General features: G+C 42.5%; 1 protein-coding gene across 1 annotated transcript in view; it reads right to left on the reverse strand.

Moving 5' to 3' along the window:
• COL4A2 (collagen type IV alpha 2 chain) overlaps positions 1 to 13,921 on the reverse strand; it is a 237,402-nt gene that overhangs the window by 31,952 nt on the left and 191,529 nt on the right. Inside the window, exons 30-36 of the mRNA XM_075590709.1 lie at positions 13,456 to 13,617; positions 5,747 to 5,917; positions 5,242 to 5,385; positions 3,963 to 4,088; positions 1,786 to 1,967; positions 785 to 848; positions 624 to 698 (exon numbers count right to left, since the gene is read on the reverse strand). Of these exons, the coding sequence (XP_075446824.1) occupies positions 624 to 698; positions 785 to 848; positions 1,786 to 1,967; positions 3,963 to 4,088; positions 5,242 to 5,385; positions 5,747 to 5,917; positions 13,456 to 13,617 (924 nt within the window). The remainder of the gene's footprint in view (positions 1 to 623; positions 699 to 784; positions 849 to 1,785; positions 1,968 to 3,962; positions 4,089 to 5,241; positions 5,386 to 5,746; positions 5,918 to 13,455; positions 13,618 to 13,921) is intronic.

Below are 13,921 nucleotides of genomic sequence, written 5' to 3' on the forward strand. Positions count from 1 at the left end.
ACAAGGAATATACACAGAAAACGGAGAACGGAAAGTATGCTAGGGGGGCGACGTTTCGAGGGACTACCTCTTCATCTGGCCCATTAAATAGATCCTATACTGTATGTTTGCTATCTATTTTCAGGGGTGTCTTATTTGACCAGTTACAGGGGAAGGGAGGCTTAGGGAAGTACCTCTGGGACCTATTGGACCAGGGGGAATGGGCCAGATGAAGAGGTAGTCCCTCGAAACGTCGCCCCCCTAGCATACTTTCCGTTCTCCGTTTTTTGTGTATATTCCTTGTGTTTCATTTTTTTCCCCTTTTCCTTCCCCCCCCCACCCCTCACTTTGTGACATGCCAATTTGTGATACTGGTTTCTGCAAACACATTTGATTTATTTCTGGTTTGTTTTATTATTAAATGTTTATTCTGCATTACAACTGTTTTCATCATTTAGCTATTAGACAGTGAGGGCTGGTACTTACGTAGATTTGTTAGTACTATACAGGGGAATAAGGGTCCCCTTTTGTTCCGTGCACCCTGCAATTGCATAAATTTAACACTATCAGAGTGCTGTCTATCGTCCCCTTTTACCCTTAGATTTTATTGTACTGTTCCAAAGGACATATGAAGAAATAGGTACCTGGTAGTCCAGTGTTGCCAGCCTCACCCTTCAACCCTCTGTCTCCTGGCATGTCTATAGTGTCTCCACGGAGTCCTGTGGGTGAAGCACATAAAACAGGATTTGAGCATTTATTTTCACTTTAACCAACTATGGTAATAAACACTCAGAAACAGACTGACCTGTATCTCCAAGGGAGCCTCTATCACCTGGGAATCCATAGATACCGGGGAAACCTTGGTTACCCTGTAAGAGGCAAAAATGAATGGCCTCAGTAGCTAATAACATTAACAAGGCACGGCTATGAATAGAAAAAGAGAACCCCACGTTAACATATTCTTTAAAAACAGCCAATCAAGAAATGGTGAATCTCCCCACAATCCAAGTGCAGAGGCGGAAAGAGTGGCTTAGTGAGAAAAGACCCTGGCTCAATTCCCGGTGTCACCCATGGGCAAGTCACTGTATCTCCCTGGGCCTCAGGCACCCACATCATACATTGTAACCTCACCTGAGCAGGGACTGTGTCTGTAAAGATTCCTATGTGCTGCGTACCGCACACTGTAATGTCATTATAAAGCCCTTTGAGTCCCATTGGGAGAAATGCGCTATATGAGAAAGTTATTATTTATTGTAGGAAATTGCATGCAGCTATTTTGCATAAGTGATGCAAATATAATTATCCACAGAATAAGGGAGATGGTCAGTCTCTAGGAATAATGACTGTGTAATTCAACATATATAAAGGTATACGTACACTCAAAAAGGATAGATACTTGCAGGCGCTGAAACTCAATGGAGAAATCCTGATGAATAAATACTCACCACTTGCCCACTATTTTAGAGTGCTATTCTTTTCACGTCATTTCTATGTGTAATTCAACATAACAGACCTGGCAATGATCTATGGAACGTTGCATTATATTTGCTTTATCAAAATCTCCCGTGCCCTGAATAACTGTAGAAGTGCTTTGTATCAATTTCATGAGTACGGTGTTTCTTTTCTCAGAGACCAACCGCAAGTGTTTTAGGAGTATGCATTACCAATATAAACTAGGGCACAATAATTATAACATAAGGTAGTAAGTAAAGGATGTAACCAGTTTCATGTGATTATTGCTGAAATCCAAACACTACAAATCATAGCGTTCGAGTGTAAATTAATGCAAGACAAAGAGGATCTTACTCTAGGACCTGTAAATCCTGGGAAGCCACGCATGCCTGGTGGACCAACTTGTCCTGGATCTCCCGGATGGCCGAAACTCCCTGCTGTACCAATTTCTCCTTTATCACCAAAGTCATAGCTTGGTATTCCAGGCAAACCAGACAGCCCTGGCTGGCCAGGGTGACCAGGCATCCCTTTACTGCCTGGAGAAAAATAGCAACACAAACATAAACCTCGTACAGCTGACTATTTCCCCCTCACACAAGTGTCATGTGTCTCTACACCCTGCAATGCCCATTACTGAGTATTTAAATGCCCCCCTCAAAAAAGGGAACGAATCAGAATATTTCTCAGCAATTTACAAGTTGCAAACAATAACTCAGTGTAACTGAAACCAAACAGTTTGTAATAAAGATGTATTCGAGTCAAATAATACAATAAATAAAATGTAACATGTATGGGGATGTTTAACAAGTTTAGATATTAAGCATTCCACTTTTTTAGTTTATTTAGAGCAGAAGCACAGTGCCACTGAGATGACCTGGCTTGAACCAAAGGCCATGATAATTTCCCAGTGATCCAGCTCATTAAATAGATGCTGCATTTGCATGGAATAATTGTTCATGCACTGACATCAAAAGAGCATTTAAAAAACAAAACAAAACAATTCCTACATAAAACTAATGGTGCATATATGGGATTTAGGGGCGTAAATTATTGTTATTATGTTGATAAAAAGTGTGACAACAAAATGACTGTTTTTGTGATTGTTAATAAAATGTATAAATTTCTAAAACATTTTTGAAGTGAAACTTCTTTAGCGGCGTGAATGCAGTTGATTGAGGCGGAAGTCAGTGGTGACGGAAGTGACATCACTCCTGGCAGAAGAGGCCGTCAGAATTGTCAGCTTCCACCAGGAGGAGTCAGCGCCGGACAGACACGGAGACACACACACACGCAGACATGCAGACACACAGACACACACACACGGAGACACACCTCTCCCGAGATCCGGGCACTGTGGTTATGCCGGAGGGAGGAGAGGGGGAGGGGGGCTGCTCCGGTCCGGTAACGGGGAGGAGGGGGGTGGGTTGAGCACGCCGCATCCCATGCAGCACCGCATCCCCCGCAGCACCTCGTCCCAGAAGCCCTTCTCCCCTGCGAGCCGCCGAGCACCCTCCCGAACACCCTTGTGTCCCCGTACCTACGCTGACCAGGACACAGCTCCGCCGGGGGAGAGAGTGGGGTGCTCTGGGGCACTCAGACAGCAGACCACCCTCCCCGTGTCTCTGCCACGGTGGGGGGGGGGAGGGAGGGAGGGAGCTGCTCCGGCAGAAGGCACCAGCACACACGGCTGTGTCTGCAGCTCCGGTGGGGGGGGGGGGGGAAAGAGAGTCAGGAGAGAGGGGGGCAGGACCCCGAGAATAACACACACCACACAGAGAGAGACACACACAGACAGACTGACAGACATACACACACTGACAGACACACACACACACACACTGACTGACAGACACACACTGACTGACAGACACACACTGACTGATTGACACACACACACCCACACATACACACTGACTGACACAAACACACACACTGACACACTGACACACTGACACACTGACACACTGACACACAAGGAATTCACAGTTATTATAAATATACAAGTGCATATAGCTAAAACATGTGTTCTAAGTCAAACTTCATTGCGTTTTGGCACTGAAATTGTGTTTTGATTTTTAATTAAAAAAATCACCATTACAAATATAATTTCTGTAACAAAACAGTGACAAAAGACAAAGATGTTTCACTTAAAATGCGCGTTACCAGCACACACACAACTTTTTATTTTTTTTATTTAAACTAATGCAAAATAGAATTAACAGACATTAAGACAGACAGATTTTTACATTTTGATTAAAATCCAGCTGCATTGCACTCGCCAAGAGTTTTTCCAATTTTGCTCAATGTGAAAAGCTGGAAGGTGCCCCTGTTTGCTGTGCAGTCAAAACTACAAACTGATATTAACTAGAGTTATTCAATAAGGTCCAAAGTGACTGATCTCACTGTGATGGGCTGAAAAATGCCATTGACTTGAATAGCAGCTCTTGGCCAATTGCTCTTTGATTGGCCACATTGTTCCTGACTGAATAGGACCATAGTGTGAAAGTACCAGCAACTGCTTGAATACTTACCCTTGTGCCCAAGGAATCCTTTCAATCCATGGTCACCTTGTTCTCCTTTGTCACCCTTGACATCCTTTAGCATCCCTGGTTTAATCTCGGGTGGATCTCCAGGTATTCCTTCCCTCCCACGATCACCTTAAAGATTAAATACAGTCATAACCAGTATAAAAAAAAGCTTGACATGTTCTTATGGTAAACTGACCAGTAACTGATGGTAGCACTGGATGAGTGTCTCAACCAGTTAGAATTTAACAAAGGTTAAACTTTGGTGGACATATGTCTTTTTTCAACCTAATCTACTATGCAACATATTGCAAAGCTACCATCCCAGTCAGACTTGTTCCCATGACCATTTAAAGGCCCTAGGTCACGTGACTACCCCACTACTCAGTGCAGCTATACAGTAAAGTGACTACAACAGTCATATTGCGATAGTCACCACAGGCATGCTTCTAACCAGGTCTTGGACAGGTTCAACTCCTAAACTCCAACCCCCAAAGACCTCTGCTGGGGCCTAATTTTAAATCATTTATTCATGTGAGTCATTTTGATCAATGAATAAATAGAGATGAAATCTTCTGGTTTCTGGCGGTTGAGGAAATAAGGAACGTTGGAACAAATACTTGTGTTTTAAATTTTACAGCGAGCACATTTTCTACAACTGGCCTTTTATTGCTTAGTAGACCATTGAGAATATATACAGTATTTGAAAGTTGTTCACAGGCTTGCAATATGGGCCTGGATATCTCACTTAGCCACAAAAAAGGGTCCAAGGCTCATATTATGCCTCCTTTTCCTACAAAGTTCTGCTTATCACTGCAAATGTACAGCAGTCCTCTACACCAGGGGACGGTTACAGAGGCCCCGCGCTCTTCCCCAAGGCATTTAAATGAAATGCCGAGGGATCGCATCAGGCCAATGCAGCTTCCCATACCTTGTCTTCGGCAACGCGGCATCAAATGATGCCGCAGGGTCACATTTCCATGGCAACGTGACATCATGTGACTCCGCGCCGTCATTTGACGCCGAAGACAAGGTAAGGAGGGGGGTGCGAGCAGGGGGAGGGAGAACAGGCAGGGGAGTGCAGACTGAAAAGTTTGCGCACCCCTGCCCTACACAACTCAATGAGCTCAAGACACGTATAGCTTTGCAACCAAATTTTAGATTATACTTACACAACTGCAAAGGGCCCTCATCTTTGTAAGCAAAAACCAAACAAATGTGAATCAACATATATCATTGTAGGCTACAATAATATACAGTTGTAACAAAGAATAGGAACAAATACCTTTTGTGCCTGATTGTCCTTGAACTCCTTTAACTCCTTGAAAACCAGTGTTGCCGACCTCTCCCTTGAATCCTTTCCATGCTGGCCTGCCCTTCAAACCTTTCATTCCCTGGAATCCTTCCATGCCAGGTGAGCCTTTCACACCTTTGTGATTTTAAAGGAGATTTTAACAGTAAAACACCAAGACAGGATCTCGTTGATAAAAAGGATGCATTAAAAGCATCAGTGCAGCAAAACAGGGGACTTTCAAGAAGGGTAATAAGTAAGCTTTCAATTAGATGAACGGGCATTACAAAGCACTAAATCTAGGTGCCTTACAGTCTTCGGGGGATCCTAAATAGAAACCCAACAGTTCCAACCCAAGAATGTTGCACAATTGGTAGACATGCATTGCTAAATGATTGTACATCCCGTCTGTTTTCCTGTAAACTCCTGAATATCCTCCCATATGCCTTTCTTGTTTCACACTCACTTGTTCATGTCATTAGCACTTGGTCCTTTTTACCTTTTACACCAGGAAGGCCAAACATTCCATCCAATCCAGGGAAGCCGGGGTCACCTGGTTGGCCCCTTTGTCCTGTGAATCCGACACCACCGTAGTCTCCTCCTAAACCCTTCACCCCAAGTAGACCAGGGGCTCCTCTCTCTCCCTCATCCCCTCTTTGCCCAGTTGGACCTGTGTTAAAAATGAAAACACTTAAAGAGAATGAACTGCAGTGCATATAACAAAGACATTCATGTGTATTCACATACTGTATATTATTATTTACATAGCGTTACATTACAAGCATTAGGTCGGTCTCTCTCTCTCTCGTAAAAAAAATAAAAATGTCAGACTTCACTTTTTGAAACTAATCCGCAGAAATCCGCGACTCAAATGACCAGGTCAATCCGCGTCGCATTAAAATCCAGCTGAAAAAATTGCCCATCTTTACTTACTACCTGAAGAGATAAACTACACAAATGTAAAAATACACTGCACTCAGAACAATATTTTTGTGTGAAAAAATATATGATCAAATATAAAAATTCATACAAAAAAACAAACAATTCTTATACATAAAGCAAAAATACAAATACACAAAATGCATATGAAGTCTAACAAACAATAGTAATTGAATAATTGTAAGACAGAGTAGCAGCCTACAGTACCTGTGGGAATGAGGCACTGGCATGATGTTTTTGGATACAAAACCCTTCATCAGATGTGCCTGAGGTTCAGTGCGGAAAAAATATATGCAATCCTCCCTCCCCCACTGAGCCCGACATCTCAGAGGAGGCACGTCATCAGCACGGCAGATGTAATGATGTCACCAAGGTCGGAAATGCATCAAACCCGGAAGTAAACATTAAGACTTGCTGCCAAGCCAAAGCACTTGTCTCGTTGCCTAGCAACATCCCCGTATCCTAACCTCATAGTAACGCTCTCATCTCACCTACAAGTCTACTAACTATGCATAAACTCATCTTCATCACTCATCTATCTAGACTCATCTACCTCACTCACTGTTCTGCTTCTACTGCTACACTACACATATCCCTACACTGACTTCCCATAACCTCTAGAATTCAATTGAAACCCTAGTAATGACTTACAAAGGTCCCAATGGCACTGCCCCCCTTACATCTCAGCCCTCATCCACAAATACATACCTAAATGCCAACTACGTTTTGCCCACAACATCTGCCTTTCCTTCCACCATATCACCTCCTCTCACTCCCGCCTTCAAGACATCTCCAATGCTGCCCCCTCTCTCTGGGATTCCCTACCACGTACCATCAGACTCTCCCCCAGTCTTCAGATGTTTAAAAACTTCCTGAAAACATATATTTTCAAGGAAACCTACTCGCCTTACCTCTAACATCCAACTCCCCTCCCCCTCCAACCCCACTGGGATTAGCTGTGTGGCTGAACCAATCTACAGCCTAAGTACCCCCCCCTAAAAAACAAACCATAATAGCTTCAGCTCTCATACTGGGCCATTCTTTAACCTTAGCCACACCTTATCCTACAATAAGCATCCACCTTACCTCTTGTTTTAACACTGTCCCTCATTCCCTAGATTGTAAACTCTCATGAGCAGCACCCTCACTTCCTCTTTGTATCTGTTTGTGGATATTTGTCATCACTTGTATGTAACTGTTTACGTTTTTGTAATAGAAGAAAGAAGTTAGGTGCACGCACAGGACTTAAGTAACTGTTTCAGGTGCACCGTGATCATCCCCCGCTGGGGAAACCTCTACTACAGGACACATCCATCTAAAACAAGAAGGTGCCGGCACTCCAGAGGTCTTCATACAAATAAAAATAAATTTTAATCCACAGAGATCAATGTTTCAGTCAAACACACTGACCTTTTGTCAAGAAATGTCAGTGTGTTTGACCGAAACTTCGATCTGTGTGGATTAAAATGTCTTTCTTTTTGTATGAAGACCTAAGGAGTGCCGGCTCCTTCTTGTTTCATGATGATGTGACCTATGTTTTTGTAATATAGAGACCTCTGTACCCCATTGTACCACAATGTGGAATATGTTGGCACTTCACAAATAAACAATAACAATAATAATAAACTCATAAACACACATTGAAAAAAACACAAAAAAACCCCATATAGATACATGTATTATTAGAATACCTACGCTACAACATTAAAATAATCACTAAGAAGAATCCTATTTTCAGGCTGTGTTATGCACATATATTCTCTTCTTCCCATCATTTGTCCATAATAAATGACACATGGGGAGACTTACAGTACATTCCATCATTTCTCTCATTACCAGCATGTGGAGACTCAATATCAAGAGATAGTTAAAGAGGCATTTTTGTGACCAAATTCTTATATTACATTGTTAAAGGACATAGTGATCTCAGCTCATATCCAATTACCAAAATGCAGCCAAATGTTCATTCAAAATGACCTCCACCACTGCAATGTAACCAACGCTGCTTCAACGTGCAACTTGGAAGCCGACTGCTCAAGACCCCCGACCTTCATCATGTATCACAGGCAGAACACAGGGCAAGTGACCTTCATCATACACAGTGTATTTATCATGCCCAACACCACCCAAGAGCACGGAAAGCATGACCGTCGCCCTGCCAACCGTTCCTATGTTACCCACTACATTATAGAAAGCAGTTCAGATCCAGTTCCTCGTTCATCCCCAGAGGGAACACTGTTTGCAATTGGCCTATCTAAAATGCGTCCCTCTGTTTTAGTTTCTTTTGTCAATCTCCACCAGGTGATAAATCTTGCACCTGTTCAACAATTTGAAATCTCAATTGTGCCACAGGAGACTTCTCATCTTTCTGTCTAATTGCTCTTCTATGCTCAGCAAACCGAATTTTGAATGCCTGTGTGGTCTCCCCCACATTTAACAACCCACATGAACGTTTAAGGATAACTTCATATGCTGTGCAGCTGATCTATTCTCTTTCCCCTAACCTCATTCGCAATTCTTCCCACCCTTTTACAATCCTCTCAGCTCCAAAATCCTCCTCCTCGCCCCCTCCACACACAAATCTTCCTCCTCTCCGCTTCACACACAAATCCTCCCTCTCTCCACACTCTAATCCTCCTCTCCACCCACAAATCCTCCTGTTCTCCATCTCCACACACAAATTATCCCCCTTTACACACAAATCCTCTCCCCCACTGTAAAAATGTTACCTTGTAAAGTTGCCTGCATGATATTTAGCCTCTTCTCTTGCCGGGCTGCCCTCCCACCGGAAGTGGGACCTACCCCACTTCCGCACTTGCATTGAGGCTTGCCCCATTTTCGCAACTGCAGTGAGGCCCCAGCTCCCCTCCATTCCCACTGCAGATGTCGGCATGGCAGCGTGTGAAGATGTCAGCGGAGCGGCAAGTGAATGTAAGCAAGTTGGCGTGAGAGGCTGATCATGTGGGCTACTGCAAATGCCGCTGTAGACATCTTGATTCCACGGGGGCCTGCGGGCCACTGGTTGGCCACCCCTGTACAAGGATATAACACCATTGTTGCGCGAAAGTCGGCAGCCTTTTGCTGCAGTTTGCTGCTGTTATAGCTGCTCTGTTATTGGTCTTGGGTAAAGTATTTCTATTGTATATTGAAGCATTTTCATCTTTCCACATTATCTGTTCTCACAGCTCTACCTCCACATAATCCCACTTCTTCCCTAACACAAACTCCCTCAATTAACAAGCAGGCATCCGATACCTCATGTTTCCAGTTACCCTTCTTTAGAAATTATAAGCTCCTTGGGACAGGGTCCTCATTGCCTACTCTACCAATGTATGGTAATGTTTCTTAATTTATTGTTTTTGTCCTCCAACCCTATTGTACTGCGATACAGAATATGATGATGCATTATAAATAAATGATGATAATAATAATAATATGTACAACAAATTAATTATTGCATGTAAAGAAGCCTCTGATTGGAATAGCCTTCCCACTCCTCGGATGACTCAGAGATTCCCCCATTAATGATATAGTTATAACTGGAACGATGCAGGCCAGGGAAAGCAGCCACGCGTGGGCAGACTGCCTTGGTGCCGGAAGATTATTGCTGTGAGATGCCCAATCCGGATGCATGGACCCTGGTCAGCACAACTGCAGCAGCCCAACTTTGGGGCCCCAGCATTAAGTCTTTTATATAGATGTGTATGTTTGATGCCTTTTACAGGTATGTCTCCACAGTAACATTTTCACACCAGGCTACCTGTTTTTACCTTATATTTTTCCACCCTTCCTCTCAACATCCATTGTAACCAGATATCCCTCTTACTTACACTTAAATATTTTGTTTCTGTATTTCTGCCATACCCTATGAAGGACTCTTAGAGGTTTGAAAGCTTGTAACATACCTTTTATTGGACCACCAGGTAGTTATCTTACCACATACACCCTCTCCTTCCTTTGTTACTACATGGAAGAAAGGACCAACACAGCTACCACAGATTTCTACTCATACTATTACTCTCGTTAGCAGGTGATATTGAACTTAACTCAGGCCCTCCCTTCTCAACTCTGTCCCATACCCCTGAGCATACCCCCTTAAAATTCCAAATCGGAGTTCTAAAAACTCTGTGATACCCATGCTCCACTACGCAGAATAAGAGGACCGGGGCCCCACCTTCCGTGGTTACAACTGACCTTATAGCTCTCTACCAGTTCAGGGATGCCTTGTGGGAAAGCTACAAAGTAACTGGCACTACCAAGGATCTTAATCACTACAGATACCTGTGGAATATGTGCACAGGCAAACAAGACATGCAAAAGCACAATATTACTCTGACAATCTCCTCCAGAATACATCAAACCCAGCTAACTTCTGGAAGGTTATCAACAACATATTCCAGCCTTCTAGCCATCAACAGCCATGTAATATCACTAAGGAGGATATTACTCTGACAAATCCCACTGACATTGCATTCAATGATTACTTTGTGGGGTGTGCTACTAACTTAATAGCGAAACGCAACCGAAACCACAAACATGAACCTCAATCTGAGAGTACCCATATAGCCCCACCCTCTCCCAACACTGCTCACAATTTTCAATTTGGCCCAGTATCCGAAGAGGAGATTACACAAGAGCTCCTCAAATTAAAACTAAGCAGCCAATGTGGACCTGACTTACTGCAATCTAAGTTCCTAAAACGTGGTGCCCCAACCATTGCCAAACCAATTGCTTCTATAGTCAACTCTATACTGTCTGCATGCCATATCCCTAAGACCTGGCAAACTGCCAGAGTTGTCCCAATCTTCAAAAGTGGGGACAAAAACACTGTCTCAAACTACAGGCCAATCTCTCTTCTCCCAATACTATCCAAAGTCATGGAAAAATGTGTTCACTCCCAATTAAGCGATTACTATACCAAGACAAATTTCCATAGCCATTTCCAATCTGGCTTTCACCACAAACACTCCATGGTAACTACCCTGCTAAAAGTTTACAATGAAATGAAATACAATGAAAGTTTACAATGAAAGTTTACAATGAAACTGGGATAACTCACTGGTGCAATATTCCTAGATTTTGCAAAGGCTTTTGATACTTTTGATCATGTTATCTTGTTTAACAAACTCCAGTGCTCTGGAATAGGGAAGCATGCTTTAAACAGGTTTCATTCCTACCTATCAGGTGGATCCCAACATGTGTCTATCTAAGGCTTGAACTCCTTCCCCTTGGATATCACCGTGGTGTCCCGCAAGGCTCTGTCCTGGGGCCCCTATGTTCTCAGTGTTCATCAATGATCTTCCTACAGCTTGAAGGGAGCTTCAATACACATGTATGCAGATGACACCATCTTATATGCACACAGCCCTAGCCTCTCCGACCTTGAACACATACTTCAATCTGACTTTTTGATACTTGACAATTGGATTTCCCAAAACAAACTGTTTTTAAACACTGACAAGACTGTAACAATGGTATTTGGGACCAAGGCTACATTTTTAAAGCTTCCAATGACTGAGCTCCAGATCAGAACCAATGCTAATACCACCCTAACTCCTGTTACTAGTTTTAAATATTTGGGCATATGGTTTGACTCCCATTTAACAATTGGGATGCACATTGATACCCTGACATCCAAAACATATGCCAAACTAGGTGTACTTTACAGGAACAAATCCTCCCTAAGTCTGCTGGTCAGAAAGCGTATCGCACACCAGATGCTAATGCCAATTATCGACTATTGGGACATAGTATATGGCTCTGCACCCCAAACCCACCTTAGCAAACTTGACACCCTCTACAATTCGATATGCCGTTTTGTTCTTCAATGCAACTACAACACACAGCACTGCGAAATGATTAAAAAACTAGACTGGTCATCACTTGAGTGTAGACGCAAAATTAATCTTTCCTGTCTCGCTTTCAAATACTTTCTGGACAAGCTACCCGTCTATCTGAACAAGCTCCTCACACCTAACACATGCAGCACTTATCTGAGATCTGACTCCAAAAGACTGTTCATGGCCCCAAGGTTCAGCAAAGTATGCGGCTGCTCCTCCTTCTCTCACCGTGCACCCCAAAACTGGAACAAACTACTGGAGACTCTCACAGCCCTCACCAGCCTAAATTCGTTCAAAACTAAAGCTGTCTCACATTTTAATCTGGTCTGTAACTGTTACATACGCCTATAATATATATTATCTTTAACTGTGTATGCAATGTCTTGTATATAATATATACCCTGTTCACTATGTAACTATGTATTGTAACCATGTATTATTTGTCATCTTAACTCTATGCCCAGGACATACTTGAAAACGAGAGGTAACTCTCAATGCATTACTTCCTGGTAAAACGTTTCATAAATAAATAAATGTTTGATCATATATAATTTAAACAAAATGTGCAGTGTCTTTTTGCATTTGTGTAGTTATAAAAAATATATCAATATCAAGAATTACACATTAGGAAATACATGTACGGTATGCCCCAAAGAAATTAGGTCTTTGCTCTTGATGCACATTTGGGGCTCCTGATGTGACGGCAAAAAATGTATCACACCTTTCAATAGAAAGTTTTTCTTTGATAAAGGCTGTTTTATGGGTTGCCACTTTCTTGCATGTGGAAGACTTTGATACACAGCCCCTATAGTTCTTATTTATTGTACCCTGGTTTGACATTTGGGATGAGTTATGGGGGCACATTTTGGCCCATCCATGGTAATGAGCCACAAGGTGCTGTATGGCTTTGCGCCACTTAGTAAACATGTCCAATAATTTCAGAGACTTTACAATTTCATTTATTAAATGGTCTGCTTCAGAGAAGGGGAATTCCTGCACCTCTTCTAATTTTGACCTAATTTAGTAATGAATCTTTAATTGCAGATAAACTCATTCTAAATATGAATGTGCCACTGTTTTCCCCATGTTACAACAGACACATAGCTTAAGGCAACAGCAACATAAATGCGTAATCTCAATGACATTTTATTATAAACCTGTAAAGAGAGCAGGAAGGAGGGAGTAGTTGAGTCCTCAGACGAACTGGTGCACATCCTTGTCCTTAAGGCAGACACTCATGGTTATGACGATGGTGTTCAATAAAAGGAAGTCAACATAATTAGTATCTTTCTTAGTACCTTAACATTAGTGGAGATAGTACTCCCGGAAATAAGTAATATGGATGCATTAAGCAAGATACCATCTATTTTATACCCCACAAGGACTAATTGTTCAAGATATAATACTGTAGACATCACCATGCTCTAACCTCGAAATCCTGGGGAACCTTGTGTTCCTGGTGCTCCTTGCTTCCCTGGCATCCCTGGGAATCCATAGGATCCGGCAATCCCTGGCAATCCAGGGGTTCCGGGCGCTCCAGGGCCACCTTGTATGCCTTTAAAGCCCCACGTCCCTGGTAAACCACCAGCACCTTGAGGAACAAAATATGTGGAACATTACTGGACAAGAAGGAGCATAACGTCAATAAGGATGGGAAGTCGACGAAAAAATACAAAAATACCCTCGCAGAAGACAAATGTAAAATCAACACGGAAGGTTTAATTAAAATTGTAATCAGCAATATAATAACGTAGTCTCTGCTGCAAATTTGTACTTGTCTATTGCTGCAAATATAAGGTGACATTTGTTCACAAAGTTTAGAAGTTAGAAATAAAACTGCTGCTGGGAAGGAATGTCCTAATGGTTATTAGTGTTGGACAGAGTACCGTGAAAGA

The sequence above is a fragment of the Ascaphus truei genome, chromosome 3 (genome assembly GCF_040206685.1).
Source record: "Ascaphus truei isolate aAscTru1 chromosome 3, aAscTru1.hap1, whole genome shotgun sequence".
NCBI lineage: Eukaryota > Metazoa > Chordata > Amphibia > Anura > Ascaphidae > Ascaphus > Ascaphus truei.